Source organism: Gekko japonicus, unplaced genomic scaffold (genome assembly GCF_001447785.1).
Source record: "Gekko japonicus isolate JY-2015 unplaced genomic scaffold, Gekko_japonicus_V1.1 scaffold3968, whole genome shotgun sequence".
NCBI classification, from domain to species: Eukaryota; Metazoa; Chordata; class Lepidosauria; order Squamata; family Gekkonidae; genus Gekko; species Gekko japonicus.
Genome location: NW_015164317.1, coordinates 1 through 12,757, shown reverse-complemented (window position 1 = coordinate 12,757; position 12,757 = coordinate 1). Strand labels below are relative to the sequence as shown.

Here is a 12,757-nt window from a genome sequence, read left to right as displayed (position 1 = left end):
ATATACAGGGTGGGTGTTAAAAGATTTTTCTGCAACCTTGGGGGTCCCCCAAGTTTGGAGAAAAACCTGTTTTTTCTCAGTGTGGTCTCTATCAGCAGATATAGGTATCCACAGAGAGGGGATATGTAGATAATCCCTGATGAGACCAGTACAGAAAGCCACAGCTTTCTTACAGGGGCTATTGTAAGCTCTTGGAGGATTGCCTACATTAAGGGTGTGTTAATACCAAATATGCAAAAGAGCCCTGCATTTGGGCAGGGTAAAACATGATCAAGGCCAACTGGATCCTTGAGAACAGCCTAGACAAAATCCCTCCACCACCACACATTTGGGACACTAAATTCTATTATTTTTTCTAGAACCCCCACAAGATTGAATTTAAATTGTTAACGAGACACCCCCCCATACACATACTGAAGTTTCTAAACAGGGGAAAATGCCTGCTGGCATTTAGAAGTAACCTAACAAGCACCAGCAAAGGGGACTTCTTCCTACAGCTTTCTGCTTTCCCCAGCCTTTACTTGATGCTACCACTACCTCCAATCCCTGCTCAGCCACAAGCTTTGGGCGGCTCCCCCCCCCATTGTCCCAATGTGGGTTGTTTTTTTAAGAGTTTGGTATTTTTCTGCAAACCTGGATGCCCCATGTTTTTAGAAAAACCTCTGTAGATACAGCCTAAGCACTCAGTTGTTATGTCCTCAAAGAACAAAAGTTCCCACTACACACAGTACACAGAAATGCTCCTTCGGCTTGGTTATTGCCACGCTTTTTCTAAGCTAAACACCAATCATAAATTGTTTCAGACGAAACTTGAATTTCAGAGTACTTTTAGAGAACTTTCTGTTAATCCAACAAGCATTCTTCTGCCAGGCAAGTATGAAAACATTTTAGTGTAGCATTTCAGTACCTTGCTCTGCACAATTATCCCTATGAAATTAAGGGCAGCAGTTTTTAATACTGGGGGCAGGGCTATACAACCTTGAAAGGATATCTTAGGTGGCCCCTTTTCCTCATTTGTATTAGCTTTAACAGCAAAACAATTCACGCCCTAGAGCTAAATCCTCACATTCTAGACCCCCTCCTCCATGGCCCTTAAAACAAAAAACACAACCATTAATCATCAGAACGGAATGAGAACATTTCAACTTGTGACAAGACCAGAATACCCGAAAAATGTGTCATGTGCTTACAGAAAGATGGGGTTCCTCTAGCAATAAAGACACAGTGGAAGTGCAAACTTGTGCTCAAATAAAAATGCTTTAGACAACCCGTTTCTCCTTTGCCTGCAGATACCTACATAATGCTGGTTAGTCCAAAAAGAACTGTTCTTGTGTCCTTTAGGGTTAGGGACATTCAGTAAAAACCTTTCAGTAGAACGAAGTTTGAGCCCAGGGGCACCTTTAAGAGCAACAAGTTTTATTCAGGGTATGAGCGTACGTGTGCACACACTTCTTCGGATACATTGAAATGGAAATTACCAGTCCATACATTATAGTTAGGGCCTCTAGCTATATGTATGGACTGGTAACATCCTTTCCAATGTATCCGAAGCATACATGTACAAGATCATACCTTGGATAAAATTTTGTTGGTCTTAATGTTGCCACTGGAATCAAAATTTGTTCTACTGTTTCAGACCAACATGGCTACTCACCTGAATATTTTTAGTAATACTTGAGGGATACTAGTGGAACCACGATCCCTAAGAATACAGCATCAAATAATTTTGTTTAATAATTTTTGTTTAATTTTGTCTTGCTTAGTTTTTTTCTTATCCAATTCTTCATTTCTAAATGTGACATCAACAGAAACCCAAGGTGCAATTATCCCTGGGTTCTGTTTAACCTGCAGGTTAGGTAAGCTTGCCCTTATCCCAATCCAACTTTAGTTCTTGTCAACCTTAATACCTGGGGGGTTTATAACCACTTCTGAAGTGTACCTATTTTGGAATTTTAAGACCTCAGAACAAAGCTAAAGAACATATTACCAACTTCCTCCCACTTATGAAAGACATACTTGAACACAACTGTTAGTACTGGATGGTTCTGGGGTCTGAAATCCAACTACATACTCCTAATGATCAGCCATCAAACCTGAATGATGGGGAAGTCTCCAACACGAAATTGAAGTAAGACAGCTGGCACTGTCAGAGTCCAGGTTACAGAGCTCTTTATTCAAGACAATCAAGCAATGTGCAACACAAAACTTTATTAGCTTTTACACAAACAGTCCAGCAGTTACTAAACTTGCATTTACCTCACAATATTAAGACAAACTGCTACAGTGCAAACAAATGTTAGTGGCAATTTGCAAATTAGGGCGTAAAGACAATTAACAGCCTCCCCTCAGGCGCAACACAAGATGGAGGGTGGACTCCTTCTGGATGTTGTAGTCAGAGAGGGTGCGGCCATCTTCAAGCTGCTTGCCTGCAAAGATCAGCCTCTGCTGGTCGGGAGGGATGCCCTCTTTGTCCTGGATCTTGGCCTTCACGTTCTCAATGGTGTCACTGGGCTCCACCTCCAGGGTAATGGTTTTGCCAGTCAAGGTCTTCACAAAGATCTGCATGCCTCCTCTCAAGCGCAGCACAAGATGGAGGGTGGACTCCTTCTGGATGTTGTAGTCAGAGAGGGTGCGGCCATCTTCAAGCTGCTTGCCTGCAAAGATCAGCCTCTGCTGGTCGGGAGGGATGCCCTCTTTGTCCTGGATCTTGGCCTTCACGTTCTCAATGGTGTCACTGGGCTCCACCTCCAAGGTAATGGTCTTGCCAGTGAGGGTCTTCACAAAGATCTGCATGCCTCCTCTCAAGCGCAGCACAAGATGGAGGGTGGACTCCTTCTGGATGTTGTAGTCAGAGAGGGTGCGGCCATCTTCAAGCTGCTTGCCGGCAAACATCAGTCTCTGCTGGTCAGGAGGGATGCCCTCTTTGTCCTGGATCTTGGCCTTCACGTTCTCAATGGTGTCACTGGGCTCCACCTCCAAGGTAATGGTCTTGCCAGTGAGGGTCTTCACAAAGATCTGCATGCCTCCTCTCAAGCGCAGCACAAGATGGAGGGTGGACTCCTTCTGGATGTTGTAGTCAGAGAGGGTGCGGCCATCTTCAAGCTGCTTGCCGGCAAACATCAGTCTCTGCTGGTCAGGAGGGATGCCCTCTTTGTCCTGGATCTTGGCCTTCACGTTCTCAATGGTGTCACTGGGCTCCACCTCCAAGGTAATGGTCTTGCCAGTGAGGGTCTTCACAAAGATCTGCATGCCTCCTCTCAAGCGCAGCACAAGATGGAGGGTGGACTCCTTCTGGATGTTGTAGTCAGAGAGGGTGCGGCCATCTTCAAGCTGCTTGCCGGCAAAGATCAGCCTCTGCTGGTCGGGAGGGATGCCCTCTTTGTCCTGGATCTTGGCCTTCACGTTCTCAATGGTGTCACTGGGCTCCACCTCCAGGGTAATGGTTTTGCCAGTCAAGGTCTTCACGAAGATCTGCATGCCTCCCCTCAAGCGCAGCACAAGATGGAGGGTGGACTCCTTCTGGATGTTGTAGTCAGAGAGGGTGCGGCCATCTTCAAGCTGCTTGCCGGCAAACATCAGTCTCTGCTGGTCAGGAGGGATGCCCTCTTTGTCCTGGATCTTGGCCTTCACGTTCTCAATGGTGTCACTGGGCTCCACCTCCAAGGTAATGGTCTTGCCAGTGAGGGTCTTCACAAAGATCTGCATGCCTCCTCTCAAGCGCAGCACAAGATGGAGGGTGGACTCCTTCTGGATGTTGTAGTCAGAGAGGGTGCGGCCATCTTCAAGCTGCTTGCCTGCAAAGATCAGCCTCTGCTGGTCGGGAGGGATGCCCTCTTTGTCCTGGATCTTGGCCTTCACGTTCTCAATGGTGTCACTGGGCTCCACCTCCAAGGTAATGGTCTTGCCAGTGAGGGTCTTCACAAAGATCTGCATGCCTCCTCTCAAGCGCAGCACAAGATGGAGGGTGGACTCCTTCTGGATGTTGTAGTCAGAGAGGGGGCGGCCATCTTCAAGCTGCTTGCCTGCAAAGATCAGCCTCTGCTGGTCGGGAGGGATGCCCTCTTTGTCCTGGATCTTGGCCTTCACGTTCTCAATGGTGTCACTGGGCTCCACCTCCAGGGTAATGGTCTTGCCAGTGAGGGTCTTCACGAAGATCTGCATGCCTCCTCTCAAGCGCAGCACAAGATGGAGGGTGGACTCCTTCTGGATGTTGTAGTCAGAGAGGGTGCGGCCATCTTCAAGCTGCTTGCCGGCAAAGATCAGCCTCTGCTGGTCGGGAGGGATGCCCTCTTTGTCCTGGATCTTGGCCTTCACGTTCTCAATGGTGTCACTGGGCTCCACCTCCAAGGTAATGGTCTTGCCAGTGAGGGTCTTCACGAAGATCTGCATGCCTCCCCTCAAGCGCAGCACAAGATGGAGGGTGGACTCCTTCTGGATGTTGTAGTCAGAGAGGGTGCGGCCATCTTCAAGCTGCTTGCCGGCAAAGATCAGCCTCTGCTGGTCGGGAGGGATGCCCTCTTTGTCCTGGATCTTGGCCTTCACGTTCTCAATGGTGTCACTGGGCTCCACCTCCAGGGTAATGGTTTTGCCAGTCAAGGTCTTCACGAAGATCTGCATTTTGAACTGCAATGACACAAGCACATCAGCATCTCAAACTGAATTGCCCCACCCTCCTATTTCAACAATCCAGACAATAGTCATTTCTGACTGACGCACACATAGGAATCTGCTATGAAGCCACTCTAGTACTAGAAAACCCTCACAATACATTCTCATCTGGAGACACTATTCTCTCTTCCCCAGATTACTTAAACAGAACCCAGAATTTGTATTGGCAAACAAAAATACCTATCACGTCATTGGCTGCAGGGTTTTTTTTAAAATTAAGCAACACCCACAAACAAGAAACCAAGAAAGCTGCAGATCGAGGGGTAGCCCTGTCTGTCTGTAGCAGTAGGAAAGAGCAAGAGTCCAGGAGCACCTTAGAGACTAACAAAATATGTGGCAGGGGAGGAGCTTTCGTGAGTCACTCTATCTGAAGAAATGAGGAATGACTCACAAAAACTCCTACCCTGCCACGTATTTTGTTAGCTTTTAAGGTACTCCTGGACTCTTGCTCTTTTCTACAAGCAGTAAAAATTGGTAGGTCTCCCATGCCCCCATAGCACACATCATTGTGACCTCGACTACTACACTTCAGCCTCTTGGGACTCCCCCCAACTCACAAAAGGAAATTGAACTGGGACATCCCCCAACCAAACAATTTATTTAACAACCGAATCCTCACTGCCTCATAGATTGGCAGAAGGCAAGAGAATCGCGTTAACGGGGGCGGGGCTAAAAATCATAATGGGCGGGCATTCGCGGGGAAGGGACACTGAACTCTCCTCCTGGGCGGGCTTCCCCTAAGGAAAGAGGCTACAACTCAAGTAGGGTTAACCGGGCCTCCTCTTTGTAGAGGACATTGTCTTTTTTTGTGTATGAGTCCGTCCTCTTTTGGGCTCTTTTTAAAAAGAAATGATGAAAACGCCCTCTTTTGGGGTTGGGAGGTTAGGAATATTCTTCGTTAGTAGCGATGATCACAGTCTAAATAGTGAGGGTATTTCAAATGAGATCTGCCATATGGGGTCACTTGAACCAGTCAGTCGGGAAATAGCCCCCCTTTTTATTTTTTTGCTGTTCAGAATACAGGAAGCCCAACTTACCGAGGCTTCCAGTTGCCGGATGCTGCTTCCGCTGCAGCCATGGTGGTTTTTACCTCGGTGGCGCCAAAACCGCCCTGGGCCCCTCAGCCCCACCCGCTATGAAACACACACCCCCGTCGCCTCTGTGGGGCGCGTCTCTTTTCCAGCCCCCGGTGACATTCAGCTCCCCGCCACAATGGACGCCAAGCGACGCCAAGGCGGCCCTCGGAAGGAACCGCTGCCCTCTACTATGGCAGTCGACGAGCCTCTGATCCCTTTCCACTCGACTGCCTCCATTTCCCTTTCCTCGGCCCGTACCTTTTTTTCTTACGACCGCCGCAACTCGACCGCTTTCCACTCCAGTCTTGTTTCCGCAAGTCCGATTCTGTCTACCCGGCAACGGTCGCCACTATTTATAGTGTCTTGTTACTCAACGCCCCGCCCTTTGGTGTGTCATTGCGCGGAAAAGAAAGTCCCTCGACTAAACAATAAAAAAAAGGTTTCTGCCTCTTTCGGAAATGAATTATCCTTCCTTGCACGAGGAAACAAAAAGAAGGTATTTTATTCTCCCGTGTTACGAGCACGAATAGACAAGATCAAAGGTTAGTGAGCCTGCGCCGACTGAGGAGCGGAAGGATATCTAGCTAGAGGTGAAACGACCTTTGCCGAACTATGCAGGTTTTTTGCCAAAGAGAACTGAGGGAGGGATTACAAGCTGTGCTCGTTAGCGATTGGTAGAGCGAGGGGAATGTGGTTTCTGGTTGGCTCTCGGTAAGGAAAGCTCTGGAAGAATCTGGCGGGGGGGGAGGAAAGACGGAGGTGGGGTAATAGCGATGAATTGCTAATCGTTGATTGGTGTAGGGTGAGGTCACCCTTGTTGCTAAGGTTCGCCGCCACAAAGAAGCAGATTTTGGGACGGGAGGAAAGTTTTGCGCATGCGGGGAATGAGAGAAAGAAAGGGGCAAGGTGGGGGGGGGGGGGGGGACGACGCGAAAATGGAGGGACATAAAGTCTCCTCGCCTGGTTCTCTCCCGCACTATACTGCGAACGTACTCGGAGAAATCGAGCTCCCCTGACAAATCAAGAATTTTATTTTTTTTCTTAATTTCCCCCACCTTTCTTCCAAGTAGTTTAGATTAGGGTCTGTGGTGTTCACCTTCTTTTGGCCCTCACAACAACCTTGGGAGGTAGGCTAAATAGGGAGTGCTGAGTGAGAATTTCAACTTGGATCTCTCCTGGCCCAGTCTGACAGTCTAATCACCACCACCACACCAGATGGAATTCCCCACACCGAATCCTTTATTTTCTGAAGTAATAAATACAAATTTCAATTGCTGAAGTGTTCACTTGGTTTGACTGTTGCCTGTGCCATTCAAAAACCAAACAAGTTGGGAGGATGGGGAAAAGCTGATTTGTGCAATAATGGCCACGTGAGGATAATTATTGAAAGCCAACCTTGTCACACTGAGCCTTAAAGCAGATTACAAGATCTGGAAAAAACAACTCCTTATGCAGGCGAACTAGTCTTAGAGTTCCCATATTTTGAATAGCCAAAAAGAGGGCATATGTCCCAGTTGACTACTTCAAACAAGTGATCCCAGGACAAATCTCATTTTCAGTACCGTTACTATTTAAGGTGCAATAATTGCTACTGACGAGGAATATTCCTAACTTCCCAACCCAAAAAGAGGGCATTTCCATCCGTTTTTCAAAAAGAACCCAAAAGAGGACAGAGCAGGCCCCTAGCCAGGAATTTTTAATTAAGGGGGCCTTTAAATAAGGGGGGGGGCACTGATGTCACAAATTTTTTTAAAAATAGTTAACAACTCATGCCATGGAGGCCATCTGTGTGGCGGCTGGAGGGAATGGTGCACCAGGCTCTGGCAAGGCAAGGGGCTCTGAGGGGGCGGGCTAGTGAGCCCTGGATGCCAAGTGGCGAGGAGCTGGCTTCTGCCAGCGCTCCGGCTCCAGCTGGGCACCGAGGAGGAGGAGGCACCCCAGCCTGGGTCATGCCGTGCACCTGCCCCAACCCCGCCAGCCTCTGAGCACTGCCAGCTCGGGACCCACAGCCTCCCCAGCTGCCAACCTGGGATAGAGCTGGTGGGTCTGCTGACAGGCGGGGAAGGGGTGGCAGCAGGGAGTTCTCCAGGCAGCCCAGAGAGTCAAGGGGCCTGGGCTGGAAATCAGGGGGCCGGGCACCCAAATGCCCCACTGTAGCTACAGGCCTGGGACAGATACCAAAAAAAGGAGGACATCCGGTAACCCTAAGCCTAAGGGGTTTATCTGCAGGATAGGCCCACAGGTTTTGTAATTATCTTTTGGAAGAGTGTGCATGAGAAGCCTTTAGTCTGCAACTCTGCATACAAAAGGGATAGTAAAGCAGGTTAACTCCTGCCAACCCAGCAGTTCGAAAGCAAGAAATTGCAAGTAGATAAATAGGTACCGCTTCGGTGGGAAGGTAACAGCGTTCCGTGCACCTTGGCGTTTAGTCATGTCGGCCACATGACCACGGAAACATCTTCGGACAGCGCTGGCTCTTCGGCTTGGAAACGGAGATGAGCACCGCAACCCTAGAGTCAGATTTGACTGGTTTTCGAGCAAGGGAAACCTTTACCTTTAAAGCAGGTTAAAAGATAAATAATCCATGTTAAATTATCTTGAGCAGATTTATTTTTTAGTCACACACACAAAAACTGTTTCTGGAAGCGTATTCCGTGTCCCCCCCCCTTCCACCATTTAAAACTTGTTTTCTTGATTTAAAAAAAAATCTTTTTCAAAAAGCATGTTGCACAGCTTACAAAGTTACAGTGACGAAAGAGTTACACTGTATGACATTCATGTGAGTGCTTATCAGTTGCAAGACTATGACAGGAAACTTTGTGGAGCCATTTCCTCTTCTGTGCTCATGGAAAATTAATCTGCTTTGTATCTCATACGACCTTGCTGTCTTTGAACCTGGGTCACATCCAGTTTTTCTTTTAGACTTTGACAGGAGCCACGTAGCAGCCAGCAGTATGCTACATGATAGCATTCTGTGTATCACTAGCACTTGTCAAAATGGATCTTTTGGGAGAAATGGACAAGATGGATACTTCTTCCACATGTAAAGAAAGAGCAATAGGTGCAACTTTGCATCAAAAAAAGGGCTATCACAGATGTCCTCTTTTTAGAGGACATGTCCGTGTGTGTGTGTGTGTGTGTGTGTGTGTGTGTGTCCTCTTTGGGGCTATTTTTTAAAAAAACTGATGAAAATGTCCACTTCTGGGGTTGTAAGGTTAGGAATATTCCTAGATTTATGTGGGTGGCCATGTTGGTTTAAATTTGGAGTCCAGTGGCACCTTTAAGACCAACAAAGTTTAATTCTGGGTGTAAGCCTTCATGTGCAGGCACGCCTCTTCAGATAAATTGAAACAAGACTTCCTCAAGGATAGGTAGAGAGAGGGTGGAGGGGTTAGTTGCCAGGAGGGCTCATTAGAGTCAAGATGTATAAGTAACTGACCAATAATAATAGCTAAGATTGGATTAAAGCAGTTTGTAAAACCTGTGCACAGCAGCAAATTAGCATTCAGATAATAAAAGAGTTAACAGATGTGAGAGATAACTTTGAATCCTGTGGCACCTTTAAGACCAACAAAGCTTGATTCTGGGTATAAGCGAGGATGAAGTGACTTAGCATGGATAATGAGATAAGAGCCGGATATCTCTGTTAAACCTTGGGGGTTCCATTGTCCTGAGTGCTGTTTGAAGTAGTCAGTTGGGAAATATGTCCTCTTTTTTGCTTTTCAAAACACTTTAAAAACTTTACTCGCCCCTGGTTACTGCTCTTTTTAACATCTGTCTATCACATTTTTATCTCACCTTTCCTCCCAGGACCTCAGGACACCGCCCCTAGTTTCTCCCTTGTTCCATGTAATCTTGCAACAGCCCTGTGAGGTAGGTTAAGCTGAGAGAAATCAGTTGTAATCTTGGTAGCCTCTGTGTTCTCCAGAAAGTGGTCTGCCAGGGGGCAGTGAATTTGCCACTCAGACTCCCGTATTGTTTTCCTTGTGGGGTTTTCTCTTTTTTTGGTCATGGTGGACAGATAACTGCCTCTTTGGATGAGTGATTAATTGATTTATAATAAATAGGATGGGCCCATTGATGTGGTCTTTGCATGATTTTAGCAGCCGGGATGGACAAGGATCCAGGGTACAAGTAGTGGCCTTTACAGATCCCAGGATCTCGTCAACATCCATCACAGAAACTGGGTCAAAAGGGTCTATAAATAGACCGGGCAGGGTATCAGGCATTCCTTCTGATGGACCAACGTTGCAACAGGCATCCAGATCACAGTATATTATTTATATTTTTAAAGTATTACAGGGAATTGTCTGTTCCTGAGCCAATAAAAGCTCAGATTTAGGAGTCAACAGATGCCTTACTACCTTGAACAATTGGGATAGTTGTGGACTAGCTGATAGAATAAGTAGCAGGGAAGTAAAATTTCTTTGCCACCATCACTACTGCTTCATAGGTCTTCATATGAGTCCAAAGCACGCTCTGTCAGATCCAAGACAAGTTCTGTGGTAAACCAGGCAGCTGGGTTTGACACCGCCCCCCCCCCCAATGAAGGACAACCTTGTTGATAGCTTTAAGGATCTTAACATTCTACATTCCCACCACAGCCTCAACAAAATGCAGAGTTAGAATCCTAAAATCCCCCAAAGCATTTAGGGATCTAGTAGGATCCATGAACCTCCATTTTAATCAGGGCCCCTTTCACCCTTGTGTTGATGAGATGATGATGAGATTGGATTTATACCCCACCCTTCACTACCCGGAGGAGTCTGTCAATCTCCTTTCACCTCCCCTCCCCACAACAGACACCCTGTGAAGTAGGTGGGGCTGAGAGAACTCTTTCGAGAATTGCTCTTGAGAGAACAGCTCTGAGAGAACTTGACTGACCCAAGATCACACCAGCAGCTGCATGTGAAGAAGTGGGGAATCAAACCCGGTTCTCCCAGATTAGAGTCTGCACTCTTAACCACTACACCAGACTGGCTCTCTTGAGTAGATAGTGGTCAGACTTTGATTCAGCCCGAATCTCTAAACCCAAAACCAAACTTTATTACTGACTGAGCGAAAAAGGTGCCATTTGTGTTTCTGGGGGGGGGGGGCCGGATCTGCCCTTGGGTGCTTCTTTTTAAACGTTTGGATTAGCAACACTGAACTGTGCTGGAAACACAAGCTTTCCTTCCTGGGCTTGTTTTTCTTTGTCTGCTGGTGTTTTCAAAGGACAATTAATTGCTTCCATTATAAAACTGAAACAATGGGCAGAAAGAGAGAAATGAGGCTTAGGCATAGAAACCATGTCATTGCTTGCCTCAAAAGCAGTCCCCCCCCCCCTTTTAAACAATTTTTGAATATTTACCCAGAGGAGTGAAAGCTTGCATGTTGTTTTGCTAGTGTTGGCGAGTCCTAATGAAAGCACTGTTTTACGGATCCTGTGAGTTTTGACCTATTTATGTTACATCACATGCTGCCTGGTACTGTTTTGTGGGGAAGCTCTGGAATGTAGACAGATGACTCTTTAAAATATATCTCACCCCTCCTCCCCTCTTGTGCCGAGAATCCAGGATGACTAAGCACTCCAGGAGCAGCAGCTGACTGTAACACATGGCTAACTGCAAAGTGTGGGGGGGGAGGAAGCAGATCTTGTGACCAGGGAGATGGCCTCCGGCGCTCTAGAATTCCTCAGAATCAACAAGAATCCTCAGGAAGTGGATCTGAAGTTTCAAATAAAAGATTCTGGGCGGGAGTCCAGAGGAATCAGTTATGTGGAAAGAGAGTCCTGTGCTTTCACAAGAAAAGTCCTGTACACACATTTATTGTACGCGAGTCTTTTTCCCCCGTTACACAAAGGTAACCTGGCTTATATAACCTGAAAGAGTACATGTCTCCTGTTTTAAAAGCGGAGTGGTAAATAGGGTTGGGTTGGGTTGTTTTTCTCTCAGGCGCTTCCGCCTGACTCACAAAGCAACAACATATTTGTTTTCCCGGGCAGTTGAAGGCACTGGCAGAGTTCCGATGACCTAACAGCCTCGGAAAGGCAGCTGTGAGCGAAAGACCTTCGACATGCCTGGACTTGTTTTTCAAGGCCATGTTTGAATCCTTGGAAGATAATATTTCTAAACCAGCACTCCAATAAATGGTGGGGGGGTAAGCCAGCGAAAAATATGTGAGAGGTGGGTTTCGTTTTTTAAACTGTTACTATTTTACCCCGCTTTTCTCTCCAGTGGAGGCTCAAGGCAGCTTACTCGTGATGGTGACTAAAGGGGAACCTCCACATTCACGGGCAGTAAATCTCTGAATCCCAGAGCCAGGAGGCAACATCAGGAGAAAGCCTCAGAGCCTCTATGCCCTGTTGTTGTGCCCCCATAGTAAATGGTTGGTCATCGTGTGAGACAGGATGCTGGAACTTGATTAGGGTTTCCAGACCCCTAGTTGGGGGGTAGGGTTGCCAAGTCTTTATGACTCACCGGCGGGAGAGCGTTGATCCGGTCCGGGAGCCGATGAGGAATGCGCGTGCGTGCTCCGCCAGAACGTCACAGGAAGTGACGCACGACGTAGAGCACGTTGGGGGTGTGGCCCAGATCATCGGGGGGGGGGAGACGATCTGGGCCACGCCCCCAACGTGCTCTACATCGTGTGTCACTTCCTGTGACGTTCTGGCGGAGCGCACACGCGCATTCCTCATCGGCTACCGGACGCGGCGGAAATCGGGCCTCCAAAGCAGGGGTTTCCCCGCCCCCTGCCCCCACTTGGTAGCCCTATTGGGGGGGTTTCCCCTGATTTCAGGGGCCCCAATCCATCACCGGCCACCTGGCCAGCAGGGGAAGCCCCACCCCCAAACAGCCCCCTCCCGTGTCAACGTTGTTTGTTCAATGATGTCACTTGGAAGTGACATCATCATGCCGGGCATGCCACACATCAACAGTCTAGCATTTTGTCCAAAAACTCTATGGTAACCATGGAGTTTTTGGACAAAATGCTGGAGCGCCGCCGTGCTGTAGCACGGAGAAAGGGGCCTAAGC

At 47.7% G+C, this 12,757-nt stretch overlaps 1 protein-coding gene across 1 annotated transcript; it reads right to left on the bottom strand.

Moving 5' to 3' along the window:
* Positions 1 to 2,152: 2,152 nt before the first annotated feature.
* On the bottom strand, positions 2,153 to 6,080 carry LOC107108405 (polyubiquitin-C-like). The gene is made up of 2 exons (XM_015408835.1): positions 6,003 to 6,080; positions 2,153 to 4,623 (listed from the first exon to the last, which is right to left on the bottom strand). The coding sequence occupies exon 2, from the start codon at positions 4,615 to 4,617 to the stop codon at positions 2,332 to 2,334; it is 2,286 nt and encodes a 761-aa protein (XP_015264321.1). The 5' UTR covers positions 4,618 to 4,623; positions 6,003 to 6,080; the 3' UTR covers positions 2,153 to 2,331.
* Between the last annotated feature and the right edge of the window lie 6,677 nt (positions 6,081 to 12,757).